The sequence below is a fragment of the Aethalodelphis obliquidens genome, unplaced genomic scaffold (genome assembly GCF_003676395.1).
Source record: "Aethalodelphis obliquidens isolate GAN/ISIS:26980383/991018 unplaced genomic scaffold, ASM367639v1 scaffold35, whole genome shotgun sequence".
Classification (NCBI taxonomy): domain Eukaryota; kingdom Metazoa; phylum Chordata; class Mammalia; order Artiodactyla; family Delphinidae; genus Aethalodelphis; species Aethalodelphis obliquidens.
The window spans coordinates 14,682,636-14,698,475 of NW_020837979.1; the positions used below are offsets into that span (position 1 = coordinate 14,682,636).

The 15,840-nt window shown below is 41.1% G+C and overlaps 1 protein-coding gene across 1 annotated transcript in view; it reads right to left on the reverse strand.

The window, feature by feature from the left end:
* The window catches only part of DNAH6 (dynein axonemal heavy chain 6), a 292,860-nt gene that overhangs the window by 20,615 nt on the left and 256,405 nt on the right, over positions 1–15,840 (reverse strand). The window contains exons 66-70 of the mRNA XM_027129214.1: positions 15,444–15,532; positions 14,528–14,674; positions 11,090–11,228; positions 4,167–4,286; positions 3,511–3,632 (exon numbers count right to left, since the gene is read on the reverse strand). Of these exons, the coding sequence (XP_026985015.1) occupies positions 3,511–3,632; positions 4,167–4,286; positions 11,090–11,228; positions 14,528–14,674; positions 15,444–15,532 (617 nt within the window). The remainder of the gene's footprint in view (positions 1–3,510; positions 3,633–4,166; positions 4,287–11,089; positions 11,229–14,527; positions 14,675–15,443; positions 15,533–15,840) is intronic.

A 15,840-nucleotide genomic window follows, 5' to 3' on the forward strand; every position in this document is an offset into this window, starting at 1 on the left:
TGTGATGTATGTCATAGAGTGTTCTGCCTATGTTTTCCTCTAAGAGTTTTATAGTGTCTGGCCTTACATTTAGGTCTTTAAGCCATTTTGAGTTTATTTTTGTGTATGGTGTTAGGTAAGGGTCCAACTTCATTCTTTTGCATGTGGATGTCCAGTTTTCCAAGTACTGTTTGTGGAAAAGACTGTCCTTTCCCCATTGAATGGTCTTGACACCCTTGTCAAAAATCATTTGACCATATATGTGAGGATTTATTTCTGGGCTTTCTATTCTACTTCATCGGGCTATATGTCTGTCTTTATGCAGTACAAGTGTTTTGATTACATTAGTTTTATTGATTTCAAATTTTATCCCATCGTAGTTGGAGAAGATAATTTGTATGATATTTATCTTTTTAAAACTATTGATACTTAATTTGTGGTCTAACATATGGTCTATTCTGGAAAGTGTCCCATGTGTGGACAGTTAACTTTTTCTGATTTTTTTTTTGTTGTTTCAAAGATGTTTTGCTTTGTCATTTAATTTTCTTATGACCTTTTGGATATACTCACATGTTCTGGCTCTTTCTAATGTGATTTATTTTTCAATTGCTTTTTATGCTTAGAAATTCCTTTTCCAAGGTCAATTAAATATTCTCAATTGTTCTAGTTTTTTTTTTAAATTCAGAAACACGGTATCTTCTTATGTATATTTGTTGGAACCTCTTAGAGGTTTTCTTTATACCAGTCACAACACTCGTTATCCACTTACCTGAGAAAAGAGTTCAGAACCTGGGATTACAGATCTTGGTTGTAAAAGTTATATTTTACATAATAGATCTTCTTTCAAACATGACTTTTGACGTATTCATTAGGTCCTAAACACATATGTGACATTATCTACTTAATGTTATGGTTAAATAGTTTGGTTTCCTTGCTCAGTGCCAGTTGTTTAATATTATGACTTTTCCATTTTAGGTCTTGACTTGTTGGTTAGACAAAAGTCTTGAAACATGTAGTGCAGCCAGGCTCAATTTTCTTTACTAGTCTCTAGTACGCATCTATGTAAGTATAGTTTGCTGGTCTGAAGAAGGAATCATTTGTATCTTTTGCATTAAGTCTCTGTTGATGGCAAGAGGCAGAATTGTCTCACTTAAACCAGCTAAAGCAAAGAGAAGGGGTCTCTTGGCACATATAGCTGGGAAGAAGAGGACACAAGTCATGTCGGTTTCAGGCATGGATGGATCTAGCACTCTCTCTCTTGTGCATATTTGGTTGTTTCTCTCATTCTTTCCTACGGCAGATGACCTTCTTCCATTTGGTAGGAAGAAGGGGTGGGGGGGTCAGGGATGAGGGCACAGAATGCTGCAGATATGCAGCATCGTAGCCAGTGATTCCAGAGGAAAGGCATTTTCCTCCCTCCTCCATCCTAGGATCTATATATCCTATAAAGGAATCTCATGCACCTAGTGTGGGCCATGTCCCTGCTCCTTGGACCAATTCCAGGGGCTGGGTGGTGTTGTGCTGCTTTTGGCCAGGCCTGAGTTACATGCCCACCTCTGTGAAGGTAGAGAGTGGTTGGAAGTTTTACCAGAATCTAATGGAATGAGGAAGGGGAAATTTTCCCAAAAGAAAGAGGTAGGGGATGTACTGTACCAGAAAAATGAAGGAAGGGAGGTTGGGAAGAAAAACATAACTTGGGGCTCACTACATGCCTACTGTCTCATTCTCAGTCATTCTGAACCAATGAAAACACAAAAAACTACATTCCCAGGTATATACTGCCAAGAGTGTTACCCCACCCAAAAGTCCTGTGCTTCTCACGGGATGCAGTGAGCCTACCATTTCCACATTCCTCTCTCCCTTCTCTCACCTCCGCGCCCACCCATTCCAGAACAAGCAGTCAGATGATTGAATATTAACACTAGGTTTGGCCACCTGTTTTTCCTCCTGAAAGTAGAATCAGGAAAAATAAGATATTCTAACTCTTCACTGAATGGCAAAGCAATTTTTAGGGCAGAGAACATGACATAGGTCATGTCATGTTCTCTGAGAACATGATCATTGAGAATTTCCACTGTTGTTTTGCATGGATTCTTTGATATCTATGCAGACCTTACCCTCTAATTTGTCTCTAACTTGTAGGGGCCAAATTTAAGTTGAAAAGAAAGGGGATTCCCTTCAGCTTCATGAGGCCAACCTAGTCTCCAACCTTTAGAGTATTCCAGGGCTCCAGGGACATACCTCTTTTCGTGGCTTTGGTTCACCAAAGATGCCAGACTATGACAGATAATAAAACTGGAAGAGTATGTAATGGCCCGGTCATGGGGGAGCCTTGATTGCCATGCTCAGGAGCTCGGACTACCCTTAGGTAATGGTGTGGCATCAGAGGTTCTTGGGGGAGTAAAATTGTCCAGTTTGCTCTTTGGACGTACTGCTGTGGTCTGGTACTGTCACCTTGATGAACTGTACTTTTATTTTTTAATTTAATTTAATTTTTAAATTATTTTTAAAAATTGAGATATAGTTGATGTACAATATTACATAAGTTACAGGTGTAAAACAGAGTGATTCACAATTTTTAAAGTTATACTCCATTTACAGTTATTATAAAACATTGGCTATATTCCCTGTTGTACAATATATCCTTGTAGCTTATTTATTTTATATGTAGTAGCTTATACGTCTTAATTCCCTACCCCTGTTTTGCCCCTCCCCCCTTCCCTCTCTCCACTGGTAACCACTAGTTGATTCTCTATATCTGTGAGCCTGCTCCTGTTATATTTTTTGTTATATTCACCAGTTTGTTGTATTTTCTATTTTTATTTTTTTTTATTATTTTGGCCATGCCATGTGGCTTGTGGGATCTTAGTTCCCTGACCAGGGATTGAACCCAGGCCCTTGGCAGTGCAAGTACAGAGTCCTAACCACTGGACTGCTGGGGAATTCCTGTTGTATTTTTTAGATTCCACATATAAGTGATGTTATACAGTATTTGTCTTTCTCTGTCTGACTTATTTCACTTAGCATAATGCTCTCCAAGTCCATCCATGTTGTTGCAATGGCAAAATTGATAAACTGTGCTTTTAAAGAACAGTGTTTTGATTTCTCTGCCTTGGATATTTCCTATTGTACTTTTATAACCTACTCATCTGGGGGGGGTCCATAAATCTTTGTGAAATATGTTACAAATATGCCCAGCATGGAGGGAGAAGTGCAAAAGAAAAAGGGCTGTCTGGATTATCATCCAAATCCCCATGTTGCAGGAGACTAGCAGGTAGATTATGGACTAAGCAGAGGCTGGAAGCTGAGGGGGTGGCTGGTGACAAGAAGATGAATGATGATCTTAGGATTCTGTGAAGGATCCAGAGGGAGCAGGCTAAATTGGAACCAGATGTTGAAGTCGAGGTGAAACATTTATTTTATTTGTTTATTTAAGAAGATTATAACTTACAGAGCCAGTGAGGTGATTATTGATGTTTCAGGTTTATATACACAATATGAATATGTCTTTTAAGTTGAAAGGCCACATACCTGGAAAACTAGGTTGGCATTTTCATGCATTCCAAATATTTCTGGGTCATCTATCAAAGGCAGGTTTTCAATGTAGTCTTTAAACTCTTGTAGGCTGTCAGCCAAGGGTGCAAAATAGATACCTGTTATTGAAAACACAGAAGGCAATATGTCTCAAATAGACGAGCTTTGAGTACTGCCAGGTTTGGTGCTTCTCTGTCTGTTCAGATGGTGGCTATAATCAACTGCCTCACAGAGAAACAGGAATGGTTTTTCCTCGCCTTCATCCCTGTGTCTAGTTTCTTTACCTTTTCTGAGGCCTTTACATCTAATCAGTGTCCTAAACTTTCAGGGTGTTAACCTGCAGAACATTTCAAGGTTCTGAGTACCCAGGGATGTGCTACTGAGAGGTGTGTTCCGAATTTATGGAACTTTGAAAACACACAGAATACCACCCACTTTAGAGCAGAAATAATTCAAAACAGTTATCGTACAATAGATATCTTTGTACTCTTACCACCAAAGCCGTTTTGAAGGTGGTCAAGCATGAGGATGGGAGGGTGTGGGGTCTGGGTTGTGAGGACTGGACACAGACAGCTCCTGGATGGAAAACTCAGAGATGCTGTCAATGACTTCTTGGAAAAAGTTGTTTTCCATGATATTGAAAAGTCACTCACCTGATTCAGAATATTTATAATCCTCTTGTAATGTTTCAGGAGAAAAAAATCTTTTCAAAACAGTACGAAGGCATCTTTGATCCCAGGTATCTGTAACTCTACCACCATATGTAATTTCACCTGAAAAGAAGTTTGCATTTAAAAACATTGTTTGCTTTTAATTGATATGCACACCCACATTCTAATAGGTTTATTTATTCACACATTTATTTGGTACTGAAAGTGGAAATAGCACATTGAGTTTCTTCTATTACCCCACCCCCAAAGATAATAAAAGTCAACTTTTAAAAAGCAGAAAAAAACCTAGTATATGTTCTCTCCTAATTATTTTGCTTTTCCCAAATAACTGATACTAAAGCCAGTGAGATCTGTTTACATATTTCTTTCTTCTTCCTGTGTTTTTTCTTCAAAAATATTGATTTTGGGTCTTATCCCATCATGGACTGTAGTACTCTAAAACAGACATACTTTCCATGAACCACTGCTTCTTTTGGGGGCCGATGAGCTAAATGAAACCAAAACATTTACAGCAAGCCATTCAAACTCTATACATACCTTATAAATCATTGATATTAAGTCAAGGAAGAAAGATAGATCCATAGTGAAGGAGACAAGTTGCCTCACAGAAATTATGTTATGGGGAACTACAATTTATTGGTATCCCATCTCTTTCCACAGAGCAATTATGCTCCATCGTCATCCCCAAGTTACAAGTAGGAAAGTTATTTATTCTGCATTGGAATGATTGTACTGCTGGAGGATATAATTCCTTGGAAAAATTCCAGACCCATTGCTACAATTCATTATTCACCTCTGTAGTTTTCTGAAAAGGATTTTACTTATGATACTGATATTGCCAACTTCTGAATCTTTTAAATGTTCATCCATTCTCATCTCCATCTCTTTCATTATGTCAAGAAGATTTTTTTAAAAATTCTTTTTCAAGCTGAGATGGTTGGTTGAGAGTAAGTTATTTGTGTTTGGAATCTCAGTAATTCATTTCTTCCAGGATAGTAGCGTCCTGGCTTGCACCTATCTTCCCTCTCCTGTTGAGGCACTTCTGGTCAGTCTTACTGGCTCAGCCACTTAGAGTGAGGACGTTGGGGAGTAAGTGCCAGAGCTGATGATCGAGTAACTGACTCCCTGTATTAGCAATTCTAAGAGGGAAGAAAGAGATGCTGCTGTACTTTCCTGAGAATACTCTTCAGTCACTCTCTGGGAAATCTTGCAACACAAAGTTGGGTTAAATCTTTGTGGTGGGTCCATCTAGCTTCAGACCAACTTGGATCCTGAGGGCTAGATGGGAATATAAAGGTCAAGTTTCTTCAGTTGCACCATGGTGTCTGGGAGAGGAGGGTGGCCGGAAAAATGCAGACTCCAATAATTAGTCACTGGTGAGAGGAAAATGTTGCCCTGAAGTGCATTATTCTAAAAGATATTTCGGGGACTTCCCTGGCGGTCCAGTGGTTAAGACTTCACGCTTCTACTCTAGAGGGCCCGGGTTTGATCCCTGGTTGGGAAACTAAGATCCCACATGCCGTGCGGCAGGGCCAAACAAATTTTTTTAAACAAAAATATTTATAGTTTGAGAAGTAGCACAGAAATATTCACCTTAAAAATCATCAGACTTTGTGATTCTGCGTCCAGATTTAGTGTTATGTTTTTCTTGGATCAAAGTGAGTAAACCAGGAACTCGAATCATTTTATTATTTATTTATTTATTTTTTTTGCGGTACGCGGGCCTCTCACTGTCGTGGCCTCTCCCGTTGCGGAGCACAGGCTCCGGACGCGCAGGCTCAGCGGCCATGGCTCACGGGCCCAGCCGCTCTGCAGCATGTGGGATCTTCCCGGACCGGGCACGAACCCGTGTCCCCTGCATCGGCAGGTGGACTCTCAACCACTGCGCCACCAGGGAAGCCCAGGAACTCGAATAATTTGATTCAGGGTAGATGACTCACTTTTAGGCTTACTTTTAGGACGGAGTCTTCTGGGTTTAGAAGACATGTTGGGAGGGGGCGTCTACCATTCATGTCCACCACCTGTCCTGGCCCAGGCATCACAGTTCCTGAGGGTCTTGTTGCAAATCCTGATGTGGTGTCTTCCCCTTCTCTTCCATTCTTGTCCCTGTGGGCTGGCTCAGGGATGGTCCGACACAAACTGGACAGGCCTCAGGTTTGGCTCTGTCTTTGCCCACTTTGAGCTCAGAGCTGTCTCTTGGACTTAGGCATCACTGTAGCTTACTCTATAAAATTTTAAGGACTGTCCCCCACCCCCTCCAACCCCAAATACCTTCCCATATTTAAAGCCTCCTTAATCTTTCTCTGTTTATTCTCTCCTGTCTAGTCTCCCCCTTGGTGTTGCTGTATCCCCTTGTTCAATTCTTCACCTTGCTTTTGTTATAGCTTTATAAGTGGTTGCACCTGTTCCCAGCCTAAAAGACTATAATTGCCAACCGTTGCTTATAAGGTAGAGCCCAAATTTATTAACAACACACACAGGCTTTCAAGATGTGCCCGCAGATCACCTTTTTTTTAGTTTTGTTGAAGATAAAGCTTTCCTCCATATACATCTCCTCTTTATACTCTGCTCTGGCGCTCATGAACTACTCACAGTGTCTACAGGCATGCCACATCCCGACACTGCTGGGCTTTACCATCACTGTTCTCTCTGCCAGTGTGCTCTCCTGCTTCTTCTCTCCTGCTGAGCCCACCCCACCATCCAGTGCCCCACTCAACCATTGCCCCCTTGGCGGAGATTTCCCAGATTCCTCCAGGTAGCGTTATTTGCTCCTTCTGAATTCCCACAGCATTGTCCATACACTTCTATTTTGGTAGTTGTCATACCATATTCTAATTTATTTATTATCTCCATCCCATGAGTTTTTGGTAGGCAGGGACTACATCATCTTTGTATTTCCAGCATTTAGCACAGTGGTACTAACCTGGATTTTCTGGATTAATCCATAAATGACTGCCTAAAATCCCACCACAAGCAAATATCATTGCCTGGATAAAGCATTGCCTTTTTTTCTCCTATTGTTTTTTTTTTTTGAAACATTTTTGATGAGCTACACCTTGAAAATTATGCCACTTAAAATTTACATGTGTAATTAGTTTTTAGTAAATTTGAAAAGTTGTGTAACCATCACCATGATCTAATTTTAGAACATTTCTGTCATCCCCCCCAATAAATCTTGTGCCCATTAGCAGTCACTGTCCATTTCTTATCCCCGGCCCCATGCAATCACTATCTTACTTTCTGTCTGTATATTTGCTTTTTCTGGAAACTTCACATAAATGGAATATACAACATGTGATATTTTGTGTCTGGCTTCTTTTACTTAGCGTAAAGTTTTTGAGGTTTATCCAAGTTGGAGCATGTGTCAGTACTTTATTTCTTTTTTATGGTGGAGTAATATTACATTTGTAATATTGCATGGATATACCTCACTTTATCCATTCATCAGCTGATAGACATTCATGTTGTTTCCACTTTTGGGGATTATGAATAATGCTGTTATGAACATTTCTGTACAAGTTTTGGTGTGGACATCAGTTTTTATTTTCCCTGGTCTATAACTAGGCGTGGAATGGTATTTCTGGGTCATATGGTAAACCTATTAAAACATTTTCCAAAGCAGCAGCAACATATTACATTGTCATCAGCTATGTATGAGGGTTCCACTTTCTCCACATCCTTGCTAACACTTGTTACTGTCTTTTTTTATTATAGTCATCTTAATGGGTGTAAAGTGGTATCTCATTATGGCTTTAGTTTTCATTTTCCTAATGACTAAGTGAGCTTATTAGGCATTTGTATGTCTTTTTTTTTTTTTTTTGCGAAATGTACATTGAAATCTTTTTCCCATTTAAAAATTGGATTAGTTTTCTTCTTACTGTTGTTGGAGTTCTTTATATACTTCGTATACAGGTGCCTTATCAGATATATGATTGCAAATATTCTCTCTCAGTCTGTGGTTTCCTTTTTCACTTTCTTGATGGTGTTTGCTGAAGTGTAAAAGTTTTACATGTTGAAGAAGTTGAATTTATTATTTTTCTTTTATTGCTAGTGCTTTTTGTGTCAAATCTAAGAAGCCATTATTAACCCAGTCATGAAGGTTTACTTATATGCTTTCTCCTAAGAGTTTTATAGTTTTAGCTCTTATATTTAGATATATCACTCATTTTGAATTAAGTTTTTGTATGGTGTGAGATAAGGATCCAAGTTCATTCTTTCACAGATGGATATCCAATTGTCCCAGCATCATTTATTGAAAAGACTCTCCTTCCCCCATTGAATTGTCCTGGCGCCTTTGTTAAAAATAAATTGACCAGGGACTTCCCTGGTGGTGCAGTGGTTAAGAATCCGCCTGCCAATGCAGGGGACACAGTTTAGAGCCCTGGCCCGGGAAAATCCCACACGTCTTGGAGCAACTAAGCCCGTGCGCCACAACTACTGAGCCTGTGCTCTAGAGCCCACGAGCCACAACTACTGAGCCCATGTGCCACAACTACTGAAGCCTGCGTGCCTAGAGCCCATGCTCCGCAACAAGAGAAGCCACCACAGTGAGAAACCCATGCACTGCGACAATGTGTAGGCCATGCTTGCCGCAACTAGAGAAAGCATGCGTGCAGCAAGAGACCCAACACAGACAAAAATAAATACATAAATAAATTATTAAAAAAATAAATTAACCATAAATATAAGGGTTTATTTCTGGATTCTCAATTCTGTTCCATTGATTATATGTCTATCCTTATGCCAGTACCATATTGTTTTTTTTTTTAAATTGAATTTAGTTGATTTACAATATTGTGTTAGTTTCAGGTGTACAGCAGTGATTCGCTAACACATATATGTTTATGTATCTATATATCTTTTTCTGATTCTTTTCCTTTATAGTTTATTACAAGATATTGAATATAGTTCCCTGTACTATACAGTAAGTCCTTGTTGTCTCACACTGTTTTGATTATTGTAGCTTTGTATAACTTTTGAAATTGGGAAATGTAACTCTTCTGACTTCATTCTGTTTTTTCAGGATTGTTTTTGCTTTTTGGAGCCCTTTGCATTTCCATCCAAATGTAATCGGCTTGCCAATTTCAGCAACAGTGTCAGCTGAGATTTTGATAGGGATTGTGTTAAATCTATAGATTGGTGTGGGGATTATCGCCACTTTCACAATATTGTATCTCTCAATCCACGAGCATGTCATGTCTCTTCATTTATTTAGATTAATTTTCTTTGGCAGTGCTTTGCAGGTTTCAGTGCACACATCTGTACTTCTTTTGATAAATTTATCCTTAAGTAGTTTATTCTTTTTGATGTTATCATAAATAGAATTAAAAGTATTTTCTAATTGTTTATTGCCAGTATATAGAAATGCAGTTGATTTTTGTGTATTGACTTTGTATCCTACAACCTTGCCAAACTCATTTGTTACTTCCAGTTTGTGTGTGTGTGTGTGTGTGTGTGTGTGTGTGTGTGTGCGTGTGTGTGAATTCCTTAGGATTTTCTGCATGCAAGATCTTGTCATCTGCAAATAAAGATAGGTTTACTTCTTCCATGCTAATCTGGATGTCTTTGATTTCTTTTCCTTGTCTAATTTCCCTGGCTGGAACCTTCAGCACAACACTGAATAGTAGTGATGAGAGCAGATACATCTTTGTCTCATTCCTTTCTATTCTTTTCAAAACACAGTTACGGGCTTCCCTGGTGGCGCAGTGGTTGAGAGTCCGCCTGCCATTGCAGGGGACATGGGTTCTTGTCCCGGTCCGGGAAGATCCCACATGCCGTGGAGCGGCTAGGCCCGTGAGCCATGGCCGCTGAGCCTGCGCGTCCGGAGCCTGTGCTCCGCAACGGGAGAGGCCACGACAGTGAGAGGCTCACATACCGCAAAAAAAACAAAACACAGTTACTTCCACAGCAGTAGAAGTTTAGGTAACCAGAAAGGTCAAGTGTTCTAGGAGAGAAGGAAGGGAGAGAAAAGCTAGGAAGCAGAAAATTCAGGGTACATAGAGGGTGCCAGAGAAGAATTCTGCCTAACTCACTGTTATGTTAAGCAATGTAGGCCACACAGGAGTGGCTGAGAGCACGAGTACAAGGTAGCTTCCCAGGTTCCATGCCTGCTTCTCTTGGTCCACCCTGGGGATGGGTCCTCATGCATTTCCATACTGTTTCGCTGCCCTTCACTCAAACATGCTCCAAGGTGTCACGTGCTGTTCAAGGCTCTAGATCAGCTGATACCTCTCTGCTGTTCCCCATTTCCCTTGCTCACCAATGAAAACCATCCATTCCCATTCTGCTCTCTCCCTCCCTCACCTCCCAGTGGGAATCTGTTCTTCATTATATGGGTCTACATGGTCTAAATTGTATCTGATTTTGGCAGTAAGATCTCATTTGGCCACAATTCATATTTGTTAAAAATCATAATTCCTGAAATAGTTTTTCCTTTTTCATAAGTACACCTAACTCAACAGGTCTCGACTAGTCAATCATGTTTCGATTCTTTGAATTTAAGAGCACAGACTCTGGAGGCTGGACTGCCTGCCTTTAAATCTTGGCTTCACCCTTGTTCTTCAGGTTCCTCGTGTGTAAAATAGGGATATAATAGTTTTCACCTTATAGGGTTGTTGTGAGGATTAAATCTGCTAATTCATGGGACATGCTTAAAACATGCTTAGCATGTAGCAAGAGCTATCTAAGTTTTTGCTATTATTATTTGGGAAAACATTCATCCCATTTCCTATGTGTAAATATTCTTATGATATTCTTATCATGGTCTTATCTTCTCAAAGGCAGTATCAGAAGTCATCACCACTGTCACCAAAGGCTTGGGAGGACATCATTTTGGTATAAGCCAGGTGGGCGTAAACCAACAACTGTGTGGTGCACAGCTGGACATCAGATGTGGGCATACTGACCAGTGATGTAAATCAATGCATCCCAGGGAATCTTTCCTTTTTGACAGTAAAGGTTGAGGTTCAGTAAAGCACATTCCCTGTCACTGTCATTAAATTCATAGCAGATATTCCAACCAAGAGGGCCGAACTTTTTTCTCTCCTAGAATAGAAAATGAAAATGGTCTTAAAGTTTGATAAAATTAATTGTGTAAAATACTGAAAACTAAAAGGTTTCTGTTGAAGTTGAACATCCTCATTGTGCAAAATCGGTTAAAATCATGACATTCAACTTGACCCAGGCTTTCAGTTTGGCTGTCACCAAACAGGGCAGGCACCTCTTCCTCCAACACTGGCCTTTTGCCAATTTCCCCAAAGAAAGTTTGATATTACGAGAAATGTGAAAATGTGATAGACTTGTCAAAAGAACATTTGTTCTTCATGGTAAAATAAAATATTTCTCCATCAAAATAGGGAAAACTATCCCATCTAGAGTCTTTTGGCATAAAAGTATTGACACTAGTCACCCATCTGGTGGAGAGAGCTGCCCCCAACTCTTCTAAGAAGTCTGTCTATCACCCAGGCTTTTCAGTCATGCTTGATGTGCTGTTTACATGCTGACTTCTCTATAGTGGCCTTTTTTTTTTTTTAAACTGATACCCAGAATCTCAATTCTTGTTTCATAACTCCCCATAGTGAAATCTTTCCCTTTCTTTGTTATCTCCCTATCTCACCTAATTTCTTAATTCTAAACTATTGATTGTATCAGATGATTGGTCCCATGTTCCCTCCTCTTTTCTTAAATTTATTTTTTTATTTAAAAATTTTTAAAATTATTATTATTTTTAAAATTTATTTATTTTTGGCTGCATTGGGTCTTCATTGCTGCATGTGGGCTTTCTCTAGTTGCCGTGAGTGGTGGCTACTCTTCGTTGCAGTGCGTGGGCTTCTCATTTTGGTGGCTTCTCTTGTGCAGCAAGGGCTCTAGGTGCGCGGGCTTCAGTAGTTGTGGCACATGGGCTCAGTAGTTGTGGCTCATGGGCTCTAGAGCGTAGGCTCAGTAGTTGTGGAGCATGGGCTTAGATACTCCACAGCATGTGGGATCTTCCTGGACCAGGGCTCAAAACCATGTCCCCTGCATTGGCAGACAGATTCTTAATCACTGTGCCACCAGGGAGGTCCCTTTAAATTTATTTTTAAATTTTTATACAATTTTTAAAGGTTACACTCCATTTACAATTGTTACAAAATATTGGCTATATTCCCTGTGTTGTACAATACATCCTTGAGCCTGTCTTACACCCAATAAGTTGTACCTCCCCCTCTGCCACCCCAGATAGCCTCCCCACCCCATAACCACTACTTTGTTCTCTGTATCTGTGAGTCTGCTTCTTTTCTGTTATATTCACTAGTTTGTTGTATTTTTTAATTTTTATTTTTTATTTATTTTTTGTAATTAAATCTTTATTTATTTATTTGGTTGCACTGGGTCTTAGTTGCAGCAGGCAGGCTCCTTAGTTGCGGCATGTGGGCTCCTTAGTTGTGGCATGCGAACTCTTACTTGCGGCATGCATGTGGGATCTAGTTCCCTGACCAGGGATCAAACCCCGGCTCCCTGCATTGGGAGTGCGGAGCCTTAACACTGAGCCACCAGGGAAGTCTCTGTTGTATTTTTTTTTTTGCGGTATGCAGGCATCTCACTCTTGTGGCCTCTCCCGTTGCGGAGCACAGGCTCTGGATGAGCAGGGCCAGCAACCATGGCTCACGGGCCCAGCCGCTCCATGGCATGTGGGATCTTCCCTGACCGGGGCACGAACCCGTGTCCCCTGCATCGGCAGTCGGGCTCTCAACCACTGTGCCACCAGGGGAGCCCTCTGTTGTATTTTTTTAAATAACTTTTTTTAATAACTTTTTAAAACAGATTTATTATTTATTTATTTATTTATTTTTGGCTGTGTCGGGCCTTAGTTGCAGCACACGGGCTTCTCTCTAGTTGTGGCATGAGGGTTTTCTCTCTCTAGTTGTGGCGCTCAGGCTCCAGGGCCCGTGGGCTCTGTAGTTGTGGTGAGTGGGGTCCAGAGAGCGTGGGCTCTGTAGTTTGTGGCACGCAAGCTCTCTAGCTGAGGTGTGTGAGCTCAGTAGTTGTGGTGTGCAGGCTTAGTTGCCCCCGTGGCATGTGGGATCTTAGTTCCCCGACCAGGGATCGAGCTGGCGTCCCCTGCATTGCAAGGCAGATTCTTTACCACTGGACCACCAGGGAAGTCCCTGTTGTATTTTTTTAGATTCCACATGTAAAGTGATATCGTATAGTGTTTGTCCTTCCTTTCTCTGCCTGACATTTCACTTAGCGTAATACCCTCCAAGTCCATCCATGTTGCTGCAAATGGCAAAATTTCATTCATTTTTATGGCTGATTAGTATTCCATTGTATATATATACCACATGTTTTTTATCCATTCATCTGTTGAGGGACACTTAGGTTGGTCTATATCTTGGCAACTGTACCATGTTTCCTCCTCTCCATCTCAAAATTTCCCTAAATCTTAAACCATCCCTCATCTCAGCTGCTTTTGTTAATAGAACAAAGGCCTCCCACTGGGAGCCCCAATCCCAGCCTCTCTGATCTCCTCTAGGACCTTGTTTACTTATTTATCCCACATTTTGCATCTTTAATCTTTGTTTCTTCTCTACTGATTCTTCATCTGCAGACCACACACATTTGAAAACCAGGCAGCCTGTCTAATCAAGACCCCATACAGAGATATGGAGCTGGAGTCAGAATTCTGGTACAAGGGCCACAGGATGGACACCAGATCAGGGCAGTGAGGTCTGAACAGAGGGGGAAAGGAGTGCCCAGTACGAGGCCACAGGATGGGCACCAGATCAGGGCAGTGAGGTCTGAACAGAGGGGGAAAGGAGTGCCCAGTTGAAGGCCACTTTTCAGGGGACTTGGAGCTCTAATCACAGGGAGGAAGCTGTCAAGGGTCTAAGCCCACTCCAACAGGAGCAGGTGAGAGTGAAATTATTGTAAGAAAAATGAAGACTTGCCGACTGACAAGATATATATGTGTAAAGGAGGAAGAATAAAAATAATCCTGAAACAGTGTAGGTGATTGAGAGAATGGGGCCACCGATTTCAGGAGCAGACTCTGGAAGGGAAGCAGATTTTGTGAGTGAAGCACAGCTGTGGAGATCAATTTCGTGCTCTTGAATTTGACCTACTGCATTCAACCAGGAGATGGTGCTCCTTAGGTCAGAGCAGAGCTGGGAGGCAAAGCTGTGAGATACAGAGGCAAGGGATGTACAGAGATCAGGGACTGAGTTGAAACAACTTGGTTTCAGACAGAACAGGGCCCTCAGCATTTCACAATGCCATTTGTAAGCTTTTATTTAATTCTTTTTATCGATTTATTTTTAACCTAATACACTTCTTGTCTCTATTAAAATACAAATTGAGTGTACCTGAACAATTGCATGGAAGAAACACATGCCGAATATTATTTGTCTCCATTTTCTTCCAAGTATGTTTTCTTCAAAAAATGAAGGTGTCATTTCGGTAAATGCTCGTCTGATATTTGCACGTAAACCTTTTGGAGGCTCATTGGTTACCTGTAGAGACACCCGCGGCAGAGAGGGTGGTTGTACAGATACGCGTTATTTCCGAATAACACAAATAGGCTGAAGCCAGTGAGGGGACGTAAATAACCAACGCCTGGGAGGCATTCCTGCCCTGTTTGCGCCTGCTGTGTATCTTGCTTGGCCTCAGTCTCTGGAGAATAGGAGGTCCTCAGACCTATAGTGTGTGAACCACCTCAACAAGAACCTCAGACACTTCCATTTGGGGTCCATTTCTCTAAACATGGACCAGAAAGGATGCTCAGGCTTTCTGCACTGGATTTTCTGGTCATCTCGACATACGGCATCACCCCACACTTTGCCTTAATGGTACAGGGCAGACAGGGAAGAGGCATCCCTGGTTCCTGAGTGATCATTCATATGCAGAGGCTTCCCACATATTGGAAACTTCCAGCCTTGCAATCCAGCAACCATACCCCCTGTGGGCCTTCCTGTTTCCCAAGTGCTGAAATATTCTCTTAACTCTGGGAGGGGTTCTGTACTCATTCCTCTGCATCCTTGACGTTTTCTTATAGAGGGGAAGAGTGGAGGTGTTGAACGACCAGCAGCACTAGGGCACGTAAGGATGGGCAATGGCCTGGGAAATTCTTTCCCCACTCACTCTCCGGTGAAGGGACACTGACTCCCGCTTCCCCACCTGGGCCACCCAGACTCTGACACAACCTGGCACAAGCCTGGGCTTCCTGGACCCACTCGGCGAACACCCTGAGGCCAATCATGTTACAGGCCAACCATACGTTACCTTGACAGAATTTTGAAGAACTGTAACAGGAAATGTATTACTAGGCATGGAACTTAAAAAAAGTCGAAATGTGTCCTTGATAACAATATCTGTTTAAAACAAAGACAAAACGACAAAAAAGGAAAATGCATACCTCTTAGTAACACTTTTCTGTAAGAAATAATTATTATAGCATAGCAAAAAAAATATGCTGTAAGTTCTGTTTAAAGACTAGGTTTTCTATTTTAAGTATTTTATGTTGTAACATCTTCTAGAATGGAGGTGAGGGGACTCTTTACAGAAGCTCTTCACACAAGTCAGTTTGGCAGTCTAGAGGCTGGCACATTTGAGTAAAGAAATTACTCAATTATTTTCTCAATTATTCAGTTTAATTTCACGTTAATTTTCAATACATGAT